Below are 17,856 nucleotides of genomic sequence, written 5' to 3'. Positions count from 1 at the left end.
TCGTTGCATTCTGTTTTTTAGACAATAAACTCAACGCATTCTTTCTTTTTTTTATGAATCCACTCTCGCTCATCTCAAGCGGCCCTGCAGCTCCTCTGCTCGCCTCCCCACCTGCAGGAAGTCTTCCTTCACGAGCCTGTCCTCCCTCCCTGTCCTCACCTCCGTCACCGTGGGCAGCAGCAGTGTGTCCTCTCTGGTCCAGGTCGCTGAGGGGGACAGACCAACCTCCCGCAGAGGGTAAGTTGTCGAAATCGGAAGTTTCAGTTTCATTATGTTGATGGTGAAAGCAAAAAAAGGGCTCCACAAAGGGTTACATCTTTATGAAAATGAGGCACGGGGGGGGGGGGGGCACATGAGACACATTTCAATACCAAGCGTGAATGGAGGTGTGTGGTAAGCAGGGGTGGAGTCTGCATGCAGTCACATTCACTTACGGATGCTAAGTGACGTGAAACACATCAGAACCAGGCCTCAACCTCCGGTTCTGAGAAGTGAAGCCAGTACGGACGTGTCTTAAACCTGCATTCTCTCTACTGGCCGGCCGGGGGCGACTACTCTGGTTGCAGAAAGAAGTCTGATTGTATCGAAGTCTATGAGAGAATGACCCTCAGTGAACATTATGTGAATGTTTACAAGAAAACATTTGGGCCTCTGTAAGTGGAAATTGTCTGAAAACTGCGTTGACTTGATGTCTTTCTGGAAAATGACGTAATCTTTCATTTTTTAGAGAAATGGTGACTCTTTCCTTGTTCTTGGCATGACACTGAAATGCAAAAAACAGCAACAAATAATCATTGAAAATATACAGAGCACATCCTAAAGGTCTTGACTTCTCATGTCACGACTCAGCGTCGCACCCTAAACTAGACCTGGAAGAACAAAAGAACCACCAAAGAACAATCTCTCTTCACAGAAGCACCCTCGCTGTGAAGAAAGGAAACTCAGGATCTGTTCACGCGCGCACAGAAAACTCAGCCCAGTTGTCATAGAAACAGCAGTTTGACACGAACTTATGATCACAAAGCCTTAAAAAGTCACTTTATTCCTGCAGCTAGAGAAAGAGATAGCTGGCTACCGAATTCCCTGTCCAGCCTCACACACACACACACACACACTGTCTCTCTCACTCACACACACACACACACACACACACACACACACAGACCCACCACCTGCTGAGTCTGAAATGGAAACCAAAATAAGAGCTGGGTCTGTTCCACTCACTACTCAGCTGTGATCAGAGCCTTTCTGCCGGGGCTCAGCCCTCCTGTACTTTGCCTGCGCGGACTCCCAGAGTGCACTGCTTCGGGGCTTTTAGACCGGAGCTATTAATTAGTCATCTGATCCCCCATCCACACACACACACACACACACACACACCCCGCCTCCTAGATTACAGGTTTCATATCATTACCTCCTGATGAAAGACTGCTCATCCAGCCGTGGCTGCCTGAGTCACTGTCAGGTTGTTGTTTCTTCTTTTTCCGTCTCCATTACTCTCTCTTTCTCACATATTTATTCCACTCCTCCCTCCCTCCCTCCCTCCCTCCCTCCTGCACTCTCGCTCTAATCATAAAAGGAGTCAAAAAATCAAAGGATGAATTCAGCGCCATTGGTTTAAAGCAATTAACTGCTGTTCAGGCTAATCCCCAGAGTTATGTCTCAAATCCAGAAATTGGCCACTGGAGAAGCGCCGCTCTGCCCACACCACATTGTTTTGCCTGGTACATGAATTTGAAAGAGGAGTTTTATCCTTTGGGAAAGAAAAATAAGTCGTTTTTCAAACTCTTTGATGAAAAAGGGAATCGTCAAACTTTGAATGACTCGGTTTATTTTGCGTTTAGTTAATCTGCAGCATTCATTTGGGATAATTACAATAATAACTATTGATTCAATGTAAAACCAGCCAATTTGCAAAAGTTATTGGCTGTTCGAGTTTTGGCTCCAGGTTTTTTTTACAGCTATTCCTCGTGGGAAATCCTGCTGTACATTTTAATAAGCGCCTCGTCGGCCCGATTTGCCACGCTGTGATTTATTTCGTCACAGCTCATAGAGAAGTTGAGTCGTTTAGGCTGGTATTTAACAGTTTAATGAATGCTTTATGCTCTCGGGAAGCTGCGTGAAGATGTATTGTGTCATCAGTGTGTGTGTGACATCTGTGTAGAAACCAGCAGCTGATCCTTCAGTGGGACGACATACTGGATAAACTTGTTCATTGCATGGTGTAGTAGCAGCATGTGAACACCAGGGGGAGCTGTGCGATTAGATATGCAAACACAACACATACAGAGAGATATTTGTTTTGATTTGTGGAAATACATGCATGACAGCAATACAATACAAAAGATCTAATCTGTTTTTTTTGCACAATTTAGCCAGTTTACATTTCTGTTATTTATATTTCTAGAACAGATGGCGACTGAAGGGGGCAGGAACACAAGTAACGTTTGTGGGGTCCTGACAGCACAGGGCAGGAAATCTATCAGGCAAAGTTGAAGGCAAGCTGTTTTTATACAGCACGTTTCATTCAGACGTGATGTGCTTCAGATAAAAGTGAAAAAGGAACGAAAGACGGAGACAAAATAGCAATAACCAATCATAAGAAGCACACAGGAAGGCGCATAAATTCTAAAAACAGAAGAAGAAAATGTTTTAAGAAATCAGAATCTGGGCGCATCTCAATCATCAGGGAGGAAACAACTAGAAGCTGTGTGTGTGTGTGTGTGTGTGTGTGTGTGTGTGTGTGTGTGTGTGTGTGTGTGTGTGTGTGTGTGTGTGTGTGTGTGTGTGTGTGTGTGTGTGTGTGTGTGTGTGTGTGTGTGTGTGTGTGTGTGTGTGTGTGTGTGTGTGTGCGCTGTACCTGTTTATGAACTGACCTTTGGGTACAAAGGGTGAAATGAGGTCATAAATGACTCAAAGTTACACATTCAAAATTCATTATGTTGATCTGTATGCTGAGGTGGGATGCAGGAGTGTGGGGGTTTTCATTTGAACCAGAAATGCTCTGTATGGAGGGAATGCATTAGATGAGAGGTGAGCCTTCTTGGGAGCCGACAATATTCCTGAATCATACAGTCTACAAACCCTGACTTGATGTTTACTCCTGTCTCAGAAACTCTGCCTGAAAATGAAAGGAAGAGAGAGTTACAGAGGTATAATAAGATGCAGGGATGAAAGAGACGAGCAGAGAAAAGGGTTCAAATAAAGGTTGTGTTTTGAATCTCTAGGTCTCCGGACACTTTCAGATGTCCACCAGAAAGTCAAGAAAGAAAGCCAAAGCTCACAAACCAGCTGGTGAGTTCATCTTGCAAGGATCTACATTTTAGCAGAATATCCGTCTCATGACTTTTATTTCAGCAGACAAACACGGTATAAAAGATAAACACGGTATAAAAGATAACGGCTACCGGCCTACCGCCATAAATCCTAAAGTTCAACCCCTGACTGCTGTCGTGCCTCCCATTACGATGGCTAATGTAGCCGTAGCAGCCGAGGCTTTATTTCCCGAGATCGACAGCAGCGTATCCTAAAGAGGACAAACGTCCGAGCCCTCGTGACCAATAAGAAGAGCAGGGAGAGGAAAGCTGCTCAACCTGTACCCTTCACACTCGCTCTGTGGTGACAGCCCTTCTATTTTTAGTCTCCTTCGTCTTCATTCCTGCTCTGGCCTTGTCACTCGTTTTAGGGGCAGTGATCTGAAAGGCTATGTCAGGAATGTGCTGTGAAGCGTCGGTGGAATTGTGTTGTGGGCGAGCGGACTAAAGGGCGTGTTGTAAAATGTTATCATGGAAATGTTTCATTGGTCCTTTCCACCTGATATTTACCTCGGCTGCACGTGATTACCACCATCCAGTGGCTGATTACATGTTCCAGATGACTATTTCCTCAGCCAGCTTTTTCAGTAATTATTAGTTCGTACCAGCGAGGTCTGCGTTTCAGTGTGTGACCTGGTTTATGAATATTATACCTTCATCGTATTCTGTTTTTGTGAATGATTGGATGTTTTGTTCAAAGATATAATTAACAACAATTATTAGGTTAAAGTGCGGATTTTCAGCTTGATGTTAACTTCCACATTGGTTGAACATAGTAGTCCCCCAGTTGTGCAGTGCAGACGGTTATCCTATCTATAATCTGAAGGTGTTTGCCTTCATATATTTGTTCATAGCCTGATTTATACAACATTGTATTCCTACAAACATGGCGAAAATAGATTTATTATGGCTGTTGACAGTATTTTCAGATTTATGAAGTGATGAATCACATTTGTAAACATCTGGAAATGTATACAAATGGATGTAAACTGCAACTTGACTGGTTAAACAGCGGCCTCCGGATGTACGGCTTCGAGCCCTGTGTCACGTGACTGAATCCCAGAGCCTTCCTCGTCAACAGGCCTGCATGTCCCAAGAGACGAAGGCCCCAAACAGCGACACTAAAAACAAGCCCGGCAACAACATGTGGTCTGCAACCTGCTGAAGACATTGTCTCCTGTGGAATGTCGGGGGGGGAGGGGAGGTCAGATGTGTGTTTGCACTCACCTGTGGAACTGCATGCACATGTGGCATGCATGTGTGTTAACATGCACACTAGAGCTTGATGTTACCAGTGGATCTGATGACACTCGTGCGGTGGTTTACGTCCAATTGTTGCCAAATTCTTATCGCAGTTGGGTAGCAGATTACAAACGATCTCGTTTGCTCCCACCATAAACATTCTGTGACGATGCATTTCCATGTCGAATAGCAGCGATTCAATTGTGGTACTTTATTTAACTCCTCTCATCTTTCCCCTAACTTTACGCCCGACAGCAAACTCTGTCACTCCCACCAAACCATCAATTAGGGACGAGCCGCACTCCCAAAGCGAACAGACTCCAGACCCTCTGAGCACGCCTCTGCCGGTCAGAAATGAGGGGGAGTAGATCCTTCCCAGACTCCTGAGCAGGAAGCTGACGGTGTGATGACAGGAAGCCGGCTGATAAATGACACCGGAGCACAGCAACGTTAGTTCACTGATTTCGAGGTTCTGTTTCTTTCTGTCTGTCTCTATTTAAACCGTCCCTCACCCGTTACTCTCCTTCTCTGTCAGATTGCCACGGAGCACGTTGTCCAGATGCTCAGGGACGAGTACGATTCCTGGTTGTGTTCAAGGGTCGCTCTGCGCCCCCCCCCCACAGTGTCACCGCGCCCCGCAAACACCAGGTGAACCTCACTCATTCAGACCTGGAGGACAAATAGATGAAGGGAACACGGGGACACCAGGGCCGTGAATAAAACGTGAGCTCAAGGCTGAACGAGTCTCAAAAGCAACGGGGCAAAAATGAACGAGTAAAAGTGACAACTTTTTTAACTTGGACGACAATAAGTAACTAATAACTCCAAAATATTCAAATTTAATGACAAGCGGTTGTACGACAAAAAATATGATACAGCAATTGGTCTCAGACGCGATGTCAACCTTGTCGCAAAATATTCAAACTGGGGATAACGGGTGAGCACTGGAGTCTCACATGCAATCTGACAAAGAACAAGCAGTGAAAGTAGTTTTCCAGTGGAGTTGTCGGCTGCTGCTGATAATTTGTCTGTATGTACGAGAGATCATCTGTCTGCTTACATGGTACAAGGCTTCCTCCACCAATAAGCACAGGGTCACACATGTGTACGGGATAAACGGGGAGCTGCAAGCACATACAATAAGGAAGCAGGAAGTAGAATGGGTGCATACCTTTTAATCTACAGTTAAAGGCTACAAAGAGCAACCAGAAGTCTTCCTGGAGGCCTGCTTGTTGTTTTTCTCACGTGATAACTCACAAGACTACATGTCATTATTTGGTATGGGTCAAATGTCAGTAAATACATTGTGCAGTGATGAAGTGTGTAAGCGGCCCTCTTCATTGCCTGCTCTGTCATTGCTACTCATGCTAACGAACCACTTCTTCTTTTATATCATCTAAAGAAAAAGAAAAACACTGTCGTCGTTGCCAAGTGTGAAATTCGTTGTAAACACCCGCCCCTTCCTGTTCGCAAGGACATTTTCCTGCAAAGATCTTCTTGACTCAGTGTTTAGCAAATGTGCTGTAAAAGCTTTAGGTTGAAAAAACACTTCCACGCAGCATCATCCGTCCGTAGGGAGTCGTAAAACAGACATCGCACGAAGAACATTACAGGCCACAAGTACTGCTGAAGCGCAAGCCACAGATGACACGGGGCCGACGGGATAACGGATCAAATAACGACTGAAGTGGCGTTAATGGAAGCTACGCGACAAATAATTCAACGTTGACTTCTGGTTTCATTCGAGACATGAACGTCTCCTGAGTGAAAGTCCGGTGATTTTATGACCCTCTCCATCTCCATCCACCCGACCTCCCTGGAGATTTTGAACAAAAAGTCTTTGTACAAACTGGAAATATTGAGTTAAAAAGATGTGGGCATTTATCAGGCATGAAGGGTTGCATTTTGGGAAATTTATGATAAAATCAGGATATCTTGGCATCTGCTGTTTTGACCATTCGACCATTTTTCTTTTTATCCGTCTTTCACAAGGCCCCTAACTTTATAGAAGTACAATGCTGAATTGCTGGAGTATCCCTTGTTTTTATCAAGTGTTTGCAGATTTCATGCGGTGAAGCGCAGCAGACTGTGTGGACTTTGAGTCATCTGTGTGGGAGAGTTGTTTTTGAAAACAGCTGCTATTGCAAGGCTGGTCTGCTGGTGGCACTAGATAGCGCTGCCGTGGTGCAACCCGCCCCAGATGTACCGGCGCTGTGGTGCTCAGAACTCTGAACCCTGTTCACCGAGTGTGATTGGATGTGTGGATGTAGTTTCTTAAAGGTGCACATGATTGTAAAGCAGACAGAGAAGAGACCAGGAGGTAAACAGTCAAACGGAGCAGAGCTCAGTACAGCAGTACAACTTTTCATTGTTGGCGCTGCTTATGTTCACACAACCTCACGTTGTGTCGATCACGTTTACACACTGACTCCGGATCTTCAAAGTCATTCAAGGTTTTGGAGCAGTTTTGATTTCTGCTGTTTTTTTTTGTATCCATCAACGTTTTAAACCACTTACAGCCACTTTAAATGCAAACTTTCATCCAAAATGGCATCTTATTCACTTTGTTCATTTGTCTCCCAGCACAAAGGCGCTGAACAACAAAGTAAAGAACATCTAGATGTGGAACGTAAAGAGATTGTGGCCGGTGATTGCAGAACAGCTTGGAATCGAAGATGGACACAAAACAAAGGATTTGCCAAAGTTCAGACGGTGACTGAGCTCCAGGCAGCTCAGCGGTAGCTTCTTGCTAATGTCATTCATTCGTCAGCCCCGTTTGGGACTTGCGTTGTCTATTGCACACACGTAAACCTGAGGAAATGAAGGTACAGCATGAGATTAGAGATTTAAGAGGATTTTAACCATCATTACAAGCAGTCAAGAATAAGAACAGCTGCTGAAATCCTTTCTGTTAAAATGTACCAAAAGATACTTCATTAACTGCTTCAGGACTCGGTCACGTGGGCGTCCTGAGCTTATAAACCCGGTGACCTTTCCTGCCACGTCATATCAGAAGCACAACGGTCGAGCCGCCCGACAGGAAAATTCAATATTTACTCTCCAGTGTACCAGCGGCGGCCTCTCCATGCTTGTGTAGTTGTGAAAGTGAATTTGGCTGCAAGTGTGCGAAAGTGTTTGCTTAGTGGTGAAACGTTGTGCAAACCAGGAGCTGGGCCTCGAAATGATTACGTTAAAGAGGCTGAGTCTGTCGTGAAATCAACTTTAAACTGAGACATAAGGGCCGTGGAATACGTGGCATGTAGTACTTTTGCGGTAGTTTCCGTTGAGTTTTTACGTTGAAACAACGACATGATCATTTGTTCTTTGTAATCTTTATTGTTGTTGGAAAACAGGACATCATTCTTGTATTTTAGTTGCACTAAATGATAGCAGACTTCCTGAAACATCAAATGTAATATCTGTAATGGCGACATGCTTTAATCAGTTCCTTTATTGTGTCTTCCTGCGTGTTCCCTTGGTGAGCCCTTTGTCCTGCTGATAAACTCCCTGCAGCTGGCACTTTGCACATGTAGACACTCTTATCGCCCACGCTGTTGTCACACACACACACACACACACACACACACACACACTCACATTTTCCACCCAAACATTGTGTCCGGAGCTCTCTCGGGTGATTTCTTGTACTTTTATGTCACTGTGACAGATGTCATTCAGCCCAAGTTCACAGTAACTTGTCACACAAGCGAAGCCGAAGGCTGTCTGCTCCGCGCCTCCGGGCCAGAATAGCCGCGGATCGTTTGCTTAAAGTACACACATGTGACACTTTTACAGCCGAGGCCGCCGAGGGAAACCAGCTGTTGTGGCTGCAGCAGTGAAAGTGTCCGTGACCGTGGCTGCTCAGCGCGTCAGCTGGGTTGTGACTTGTTGTATCGATCACGTTATCCTTCTTGCAATATGAAGTATTGTTATGATTTAGGCAAATGGTTTTCTAGTTTAGCTGTTGCTGAGTGAAATGCCTTATGATTCCAATTTTGGTGAAGTTATTGATCCATTAGATTGTTGTCTGTTGGCTGAGAACATTCTCTGACCAAATCCCCAAATATATATTTTTTATTTTTCGTCCCGCTAGATCCCCGCTAGGAAATATCACAACAGCTATCGAATGGATTCGTTCAATTTGTAGACTCATGGTTCCCAGACAATAAATCCTGATAATGTAAGTGTTCCCCTTGCTTTCCATTCTATCTAACATCAGCTCAAGTTTTTAATTTGTCCAGTAAGACAAACAAATACCTGGAAAAAAAACCCTTTTTATTTCACATTTTATCCGCAAACGTTGGCATGTCAGATTGTGATCGTGGTAAAACTTACCCGCTAAACATCTGCTTGTTAGCATCATCATTGGGAGCATGTTAGTATGCCGATATTAGCATTGAGCTCAAAGTGCCACTGTGTGACGAAGTGCAGCCTCACTTAAACTCTTTAAGGTTGTTTTCTCTGACTTTCCCAAAAAAAAAGCAGACATCTGACAGGAACACTACTGATCTCTGACTCCGACACCTGGTCCCATGCGGGAGTGTTCAATATTGCAACAGGCGCAGCACAAACTGTGGCAGCCGAGGGATGTTTATTGTCTCAGATAGCGTAGGTGGTCCCGATGACAACACATGAATGATGAAATTGCAGGAACTTGCGTGTGTGTGTGCATGCCCGTCCGCCTGTGCTTTGTGGTCACGTCTAAGCTTACTCTGTAATTGCTGGCAGACAGAGGCTGAGGTATACGAGCCTTTAACCTCAGGGGCCTCCGTGGTTTGAGCAAGAAGTAAATAGGCCATCCGTAAGATTGGGCAAGAGAAACTTTCATCGAAAGTTGGGATCTTGAATTAGATTGCAGATCGAGTACAATGCAAAGCTGCATCGAGGTTATGAGAAGGCATTCAGATAAAATCAAAAGAAATGTGTGCAGTTTAAAATCCCCTTGATCCGCTCTGAATCTTTGCTACGTGGGCTTGCTGCCTTTTGAGAGAGCTTCAAAGGGGAGACTCTGCCACGCCGTGTAGGAGGAATCCAAGTGATTCATGTTTTTCTTCCAGCAGACGGGCCTGCCTCTTGCAGACCTGCCACATGTACAGGAAGTTGAAACCATGGCAATGGAGCCTTGTGCAACATTGTGACGCGAGTCCTCCCCGCAGCCTGCATTAGCCTGTGCCTGTTAAATGGCCTGCTGCCACTCGCACGACTCATCCTGTCGTTTCCTCCTCATTGCTGACCTCGGATTGTGTTCCGAACAACATGCTGCTGTTTTGTTATTTTAAAAGCAAAATATTATTTTCTTAAGTGTGTCTCTTGCTTTATGTGGCCATTAATGAATTAAAAGAAAAACAGAAAAGTCTTGAATCGGAGTGATGATGAAGATTGCGCTCAAGTTATTCTTGCAGAATTGTTAGCTTTACAAATATTTGACCTTCCCCCTCCACTCAAAAATGTGTTTTGCTTCTTGTTGCTTCACTGTTGCTTCACAGTGATGTCTGTGTGCAGGGTTTGACACGAACAGGGTGGTGGAGGAAATGTTCTCTTTGCTCACCTTCAATCTGAGGCTAATTTGTGGTCCAAAAGGAAACTTCATAAAAAGGCTGTTCTCACCCAGCACTTCGTAGCGAAACAGATGAAAAATAATGCACTGCGATTCGTACAACAGTGTAAACAAAAAAACAATCTGTCACTCAGGAGACCGCTGTTTGCTCCCCGTGTGAAGCGGGAAGTCAACGTTGGTTTATTTGTCACGTAACTTGCGTACTTCAGTAACGACACTTCCGTAGTTATTGTGACCAAAACTTTTTTACTAAACCTAACTAAGTCGTTTTGTTGCCTAAACCTAACTCAGTCGTTTTGTTGCCTAAACCTAACTAAGTCGTTTTGTTGCCTAAACCTAACTAAGTAGTTTTGTTGCCTAAACCTAACTAAGTCGTTTTGTTGCCTAAACCTAACTAAGTTGTTTTGTTGCCTAAACCTAACTCAGTCGTTTTGTTGCCTAAACCTAACTAAGTAGTTTTGTTGCCTAAACCTAACTAAGTCGTTTTGTTGCCTAAACCTAACTAAGTTGTTTTGTTGCCTAAACCTAACTAAGTCGTTTTGTTGCCTAAACCTAACTCAGTCGTTTTGTTGCCTAAACCTAATTAAGTCGTTTTGTTGCCTAAACCTAACTCAGTCGTTTTGTTGCCTAAACCTAACTAAGTCGTTTTGTTGCCTAAACCTAACTCAGTCGTTTTGTTGCCTAAACCTAACTAAGTCGTTTTGTTGCCTAAACCTAACTAAGTCGTTTTGTTGCCTAAACCTAACTAAGTTGTTTTGTTGCCTAAACCTAACTAAGTCGTTTTGTTGCCTAAACCTAACTCAGTCGTTTTGTTGCCTAAACCTAATTAAGTCGTTTTGTTGCCTAAACCTAACTCAGTCGTTTTGTTGCCTAAACCTAACTCAGTCGTTTTGTTGCCTAAACCTAACTAAGTCGTTTTGTTGCCTAAACCTAACTAAGTCGTTTTGTTGCCTAAACCTAACTCAGTCGTTTTGTTGCCTAAACCTAACTCAGTCGTTTTGTTGCCTAAACCTAACTAAGTCGTTTTGTTGCCTAAACCTAACTAAGTCGTTTTGTTGCCTAAACCTAACTCAGTCGTTTTGTTGCCTAAACCTAACTCAGTCGTTTTGTTGCCTAAACCTAACTAAGTCGTTTTGTTGCCTAAACCTAACTAAGTCGTTTTGTTGCCTAAACCTAACTCAGTCGTTTTGTTGCCTAAACCTAACTCAGTCGTTTTGTTGCCTAAACCTAACTCAGTCGTTTTGTTGCCTAAACCTAACTAAGTAGTTTTGTTGCCTAAACCTAACTCAGTCGTTTTGTTGCCTAAACCTAACTAAGTCGTTTTGTTGCCTAAACCTAACTAAGTCGTTTTGTTGCCTAAACCTAACTAAGTCGTTTTGTTGCCTAAACCTAACTAAGTCGTTTTGTTGCCTAAACCTAACCCAGTCGTTTTGTTGCCTAAACCTAACTAAGTCGTTTTGTTGCCTAAACCTAACTAAGTCGTTTTGTTGCCTAAACCTAACTCAGTCGTTTTGTTGCCTAAACCTAACTCAGTCGTTTTGTTGCCTAAACCTAACTAAGTGCAGAAGTGTGTTTTGAAATGACGAGTGGAAATTGACACGCGTTACTCGACTTTCGTAGGAAAACCCACCAGAAATGAGGAGCAACTTTTTGTCAGATATCATACATTCGTCGTTCATTTAGGAAATTATTTGCGTATTCATAGATTCTGGATGTTTCAATGAGGGAATTTTAAAAACTAACTAACTAACTCTTCTTCTAAGTATTTTTGTGTCTTTAAACCTAACTGGAGGGGATCGTTCAATACAATTCTACAACTATTCAACAGCTTGTGGAACTGTATGTTCTTGACTCTCAGGACGCACCTGACTCCCATAAGTAGCCTTCCTGTTCTCTCGGTGAGCTTTGGCTCAGTGCCGCGGATCAGACATGCATTAACACACTCCCACTAACCGTCCTTTGTTGCCGGCAGTAACTGAGGATAGCGATCTCTCTCTTGCAGCTCGAGAGGAAAACCGCCTTGATGGAGCACAGGAGTGAAGTGTGCATCCCGCACGTGAGCGCATCGCTGGTACGTGTGCGTCATTGTTCACATACTTCTTGTTTTGACATAAAAGGTTGATGGATCCTGACAAAGGAGGCGTCACGCTGGTATTGTTGCAGCTCTGACGGGAAGATGAAGAGGAAAGACTTGGCGAGTGCCTTTTAACGATGTACTGCATGTGAAACGATCGTTTGGAATGTTGTGACTAAAATCCGGAAAAACCAACCGGGCGTGAACAAATAATGGGAGTAGAGAACACACCCGTTGAGGTGGGGTGACAGGATTGACGAGCCTTGTGTCGTGTAGTATTACCAGGTGGTTGACTTCAGCAGGTTGTTTGTGTGCAGAGATGACGTCGGTCGATGACTCACCTTTCCATGACTGAATTATTGATAAAGTGCCCTAAACACCAAAGCCATGCCCCCTCCCCTCCCCAGCTTGTGATCAGCCACTCGTTCGCCTCTTTAATAAAGAAGGCCGAAGGGGGGTCGCTGATTTACACCATCAACATGAGAAAGCCGTCACATGGCTGCTTTGACCTCTTGTTTGCTTTACACCTGACTGAATCCTGTTTGACCAGGTGGCACCTTTTTTTTTTTTTTTTTTTTCTTGCTTCTTTCTCAGAATCCTTGTTGTGACGTGTTTTGCTGTTATTGTGTCGGAGCAGATTTGCTCTGTTGCTCTCTGTTTAAATGTACATTTTCAGCACGCCGTTCACAGTTTAGACTGTAAAACCTGTATTTACGTCGAAGTGGCAGCCGCCAGTGTCGGTTCAGCGATCCTCTTTATAATACTGGAATAATAATTTGAGTTTCAAAAGATCTGCGTCGTCATTATGAAACCTGCTGTGAGAGCTTTGGCAAGATCCAGTTTAATTGGACCTCACCTGGGGTCACCTGAATCACATGCTTGAATGATTTCAAGATCCAAATGACGCTATTTGATTCCCACAGATGACGTTGAGTCGGTGACGGGGAACTTTTCTGTTTTAATAAGTCCTTTAATTTCGTGGAATGAATATGAAAGTTCACATTGTTTGTTACAGCACCCAGCAGCACCTTCAGATACCAAACATGGGCTCAGGTTTACTGTTGATGATTTGAATATCAGTTTCTGTGTTGAGTTTCTAAACAGCTGCATGGAAATCTTTTGGGTGCTTTAAGGTGAATTCATCTTTCAAAATCTCCAGTGATCGTAAAAAAAGTGCTTTAACCTCAGCAATGGAAGAGAGTTTTTGACAGGACTCATCTTGGATTCGCAGGAATCCCTTTTGAGGGGAACAAAAGAGCAACAACAGCTCAGCAATTATAAATACTTCGGCTGTTCTCAATAGTAATAATACACTTTATTTATAGAGCACTTTTCAAAACAAAGGTTGCGAAGTGCTTTCCCAGATAGAAAAGGCTGACAGGCAATACTTAAAACAATTTAAAATAGTTTAAAAGTTACACGACACATGAGGACAGAAAGGGAGCAGACATCTCTCAGCCCAACTCATTTTGAACCAAAACTTAACACACACATTGAGTAAAAACAGAAAAGAGTCCCTAAATAAACCAGAATCTACTCTGCTTCAGCAGATATTTTTCAGTTTCGGCTCCACAGCTGTGAGGCTGGTTTAGTCTTTGCTGTGGTTTCTACGTATACGAGACAGGAAGTAGTCGATTTCTCACCACACTCTTTCGGGGTAGCTGAGGCGCTTCTACGTCAAAGTCTCCTGCGGTTTCCTTCAACCTACCACACGAACAAAATGGAGGTCAGATTACAGTGAAATTAGCTGAGTTGCCAATTTATTTCTGTTTGTTGTCCTCCCCCTTCAGCCTCCTTCCAGATAATTCGACGTCATGTGCCAGAGTAGCTGCTGTGAGACATAATGGATGACATCGTAAACACAAAGCTTTGTAACAAGGAAACAGGAGCTAAACGCTAACAGAGAGAGGCAGAGTTGAGATCTATTACATCAGGGTTGCGTGTGAAAAGCAGATCTAATCAGCTCATTCAAAGGGAGGGAGGGGGGCATACCAATCACAGCATCAGCAACTTAAAGGGGGCCACTGTGTCCTCATTGTGATTTACAGAATAACAGCCCGAGGGACAGGGTGTGACCCGCAGACTGCCTGTTCTCTTCACACTGACCTACTTCTGACCGGGCTAGTGAAGACTAAACCCGTCTCAGGTTGGACCCCCAGAAAAACTCTGTCACATTAGAAGTGTTACGTAACACAAGCAGGCCCGCTTCTCAGAAACGCAAGGTTGTGCCGGCACAAGAGAGCTAGATAGGGAACATAAACACTGCGTCTGCACACGTGTTGGACAGATAGCTGTGAAACGATTGCGCCGTCCGAGTTTTGAATGTAGAGTGCGCATATTATGGAGTTTAAGATAAGTTTTTATAAGCCGAACCACCCTAACGTTGGACTCTTCATACTATACTAAGAGCACAGTAAACAGTCGATCTAAGCGTTTTAATGATTTAAACTCCTGATATCCACCACGTCTGGGGGTGAAGCGGATTTGATCGGTGATGTGACTTTAAATTGTGAAGATATCATTTTTCTAAAATCTGTGCAAGCAGAAAGATGTCTTAGTGGTTAAAACATGATTTCCAGATATTTTCAGTGATGCATTCTCTGTAAATCAACTTTAAGAATCAAGCCTCGTATGTAGCTCAGGAGAAATTGAGATGGTTGTCAGGGTTTTTAAGTTGACGAGACACCTTCAAAGTGCTGGTTCTTTGTCCAACATCCAAAGATAATTAGTTTACAATACGAAGCTGGAACCAAGTGTTCAGCAATTTCTCGTTTCCTCAATTGCCAATGATTTTGGTCAACTACTTCAGCAAAGAGCAATCCATTACAGTTAATGACTAACACTAAACATGACCTGAATTCTCTTTTCTTTAAGATACTTCTGCTTTCGTGTGCAGTCATGGGACATCGAATAAACTGTTAGATCAATTTCATGAGAACTGTATAAGCACCTGCAATGACTGAAACGAAGAGACGAGATGCAAAGCAAAAAGTTTTTTAATGCAGTAATTAAGACTACAAGGAGAGCGTCAACAAATTAGAAGAAAGCGTCTTTACATGTGGACATACAGTGACTCTGAAGCAGAACACATAAATAAAAAAGGTTATATTTAAATGGTCAGGGCCCCCCCCCCCCCCCCCCCCCCCCCTTATTAATTTACAGAAATACTGAGTTCCACCCACGTGTCTTCTTGGAACAGCGGGTGAAAGATTTGTTATCAATCTTAAATCCTCTGCAGTAATTAATTGGTGCCAAAATAAGCGGTCATGAACTCCATCTCCCACAAGTCAATGCAGCATCGCCAATGATACAGACCTGCTGTAATAATAGGAGATTATGTGCTTAACTTTTAGCCTATACACACACACGAGCTGAGTCGGTGGTGTCATGAAGCATCGTGTGCTTATCTGTAGTTATTGAACCCTACACATGAGCTATTATGTATATTCATATATATTTTAACTTATTGGGCTGGATGGTTGATTCAGATAAGCTGGGGGAAGAGTTCATTAGCGAACATGTCGTCCCAGGTGCTCTCTGAGCAGAGGGGCGAGGACATGTCGCTGAAAGGGGACAGGGACCCTTCGTATCCAGAGTCGCTGTATGTGTCCGCAAGACAGGCTTCCTTATCCAGGCCGCTGAGGGCCGCGGGGGAGATGCCGGCGAAAAAGTCATCCAGCGGACTGTGAGCGTCACAGCCGGGGATGACCACCTCCTCCGGCTCGTCTTTCACGCAGACGGTCTCCTCCTCGACCACCACCACCACGTCGTCGTCGTCTGTGACGGGGAAGTCGGTGACCTCGTCGCTCTTCTCCTCCTCCTCCGTGTCGCTCTCCGGGTCGTCGCGCTGCCCGCCAGCGCCCACCTCCTCCACGGGCTTCGTGTAGATGTGGTCAAAGTGGATCAGTTCATTAAGGGCCTCCAGCTTAACTGATGGGGCCCCCAGAGGTGCAGGTGCGGTGGCAGGTACTGTGTCCCCCCCTCCGACCAGCAGCACCTGCGGCTCCGGGCACTCCTGTTCACAGGACTTGAGGAACAGCTCTGGGTCAAGGATGTCCAGAATGCCCATGAGCAAATCAGACTAGTGGGGGGGGGGGGGGAGAAACAGGAGATTAAACTACTAACCCATGACCTCACTCCGGTGTTATTTCAGAGCTTTGGAAACAGGATTTTAATCTTTTCTTTTTTATCAGAGACTTACCTCATTGTCTGTAGTGTCAGGACCATCTGTATCCATTGAGAAGTCTTCAGATTTGGGGACTGCTGGGCCTGCACCTGCTGCGGAGGCACACGTAGCCTGAGTGCTGCGGACTCAGAAGACCCGATCCCCAAACCTGCGTCGTTCCCGGTGGACAACAAAACCTGAACCTGTGACGAAAAAGAACAGGGGTGAATTAAGATGGCGCCACTCTGAAGAGCCGACTTTCACCAGAAGTCAACCCCACTCCCGCCTCCCTCTCTGCTGTCCGCAACACAAACGTACCTTCTCTTTTGAGTCGAGGGTGTCCAACCCAAGCCTCTGTCTCAGTTCCTCGTTTTCTGTCAGTAGGCCACTCGATTTTTCCCGAAGTAGCCTGTTTTCAATGTGAAGTTTTTGGTTCTGCGGGATGAAAAAACGAAACAGATGTTCACGCCTGAAACTAACGGTTTATGGGGGAAGTGATGCACGAAGGGCACGAAACCAAAACTACAAATGAAACTGCACCAAAGCAAGTGGGGTGGGTGTTAAATGTCTTAAGATGATTTAAATAAAAATGAATTACCTCCAGCTCCATCTCCAGGACTTGCTGTTCCAGCTCACCCATTTTGGCCTTTTTCCTGTCTCTGGCTGTCTGAGCTGCGACTCTGTTCTTGAGTTTCCTTGGAAGGGAAGGAGAAAAAAAAAAAACAGGAATTTAGCACACATTCTTTCCGTGATGCTGACTAAGCCCCCCTGACATGGACTTGGAGTGCACAGTACTGAGCAATCACCGGCCATGTTTCCTTGCCACGCAGGCAGACCAGGATATCAGTATCCTGCTCTGCAACAGTCAAATCACTCCGATAAGCACTTCGACAAGCCGGACCAGAGTCCAAAAGGCGACGCAATAACTACGTTTAAGTAAAATGTACAGATGTAAACAGTCTATATGACCTATTTATGATATTATTAAGAGATGAAACAGTGACGTATTTCTTTTTTTTTTTTTGCTGAGATTTAAATGGCAAATCCAGAGAGGATCAATATCTCTGGGCGTGTCCCTGTAGCAACTCGTTGAACATTAAGAGTTTTACCCCCGTAAACAATGTTACATGACGGGTATTTTGTGAGAGACTAACCTGCGAAGAGCCTTCTCCTCCGGACTCAGGTGTGTGAGCCTCTGTCTCTTCCGTATGGGCGGCCCGGCGGAGCAGTTGGACTCAGAGTCCGAAGACGCCGGGCTGGACGACGGTAAGACGACGGAGATGGGCCGGTTGTAGCCCGTCTGTTTCCCGGATATCAGGAGCACTTTATGGGGCCCCGCGGTCCCGGCTGTTACCACCACCATTGTTGCTGTATATCCTCCTTGGCGGCGTCTGAAATAACAATCGGGTATCCTTTAATGAAACCTGAAGAAACCTGAAGGGTTCCCCTGGTCAAACCCGATGGCCGGTAATTCTCAACTGTTGTACAAGATGCACTGCGTCTG

General features: G+C 44.6%; 1 protein-coding gene across 1 annotated transcript; it reads right to left on the bottom strand.

Moving 5' to 3' along the window:
• Window positions 1-15,167: 15,167 nt before the first annotated feature.
• Window positions 15,168-17,856, bottom strand: xbp1 (X-box binding protein 1). Its single transcript, XM_079270922.1, is given in 6 exon segments — window positions 15,168-16,127; window positions 16,130-16,268; window positions 16,389-16,555; window positions 16,671-16,787; window positions 16,951-17,047; window positions 17,507-17,856. Coding segments are annotated over 6 exon segments (1,185 nt in total). The 5' UTR covers window positions 17,716-17,856; the 3' UTR covers window positions 15,168-15,671.

Source organism: Melanostigma gelatinosum (assembly GCF_949748355.1).
Source record: "Melanostigma gelatinosum genome assembly, chromosome: 6".
Classification (NCBI taxonomy): domain Eukaryota; kingdom Metazoa; phylum Chordata; class Actinopteri; order Perciformes; family Zoarcidae; genus Melanostigma; species Melanostigma gelatinosum.
This window is presented reverse-complemented; position numbering and strand designations above follow the sequence as displayed.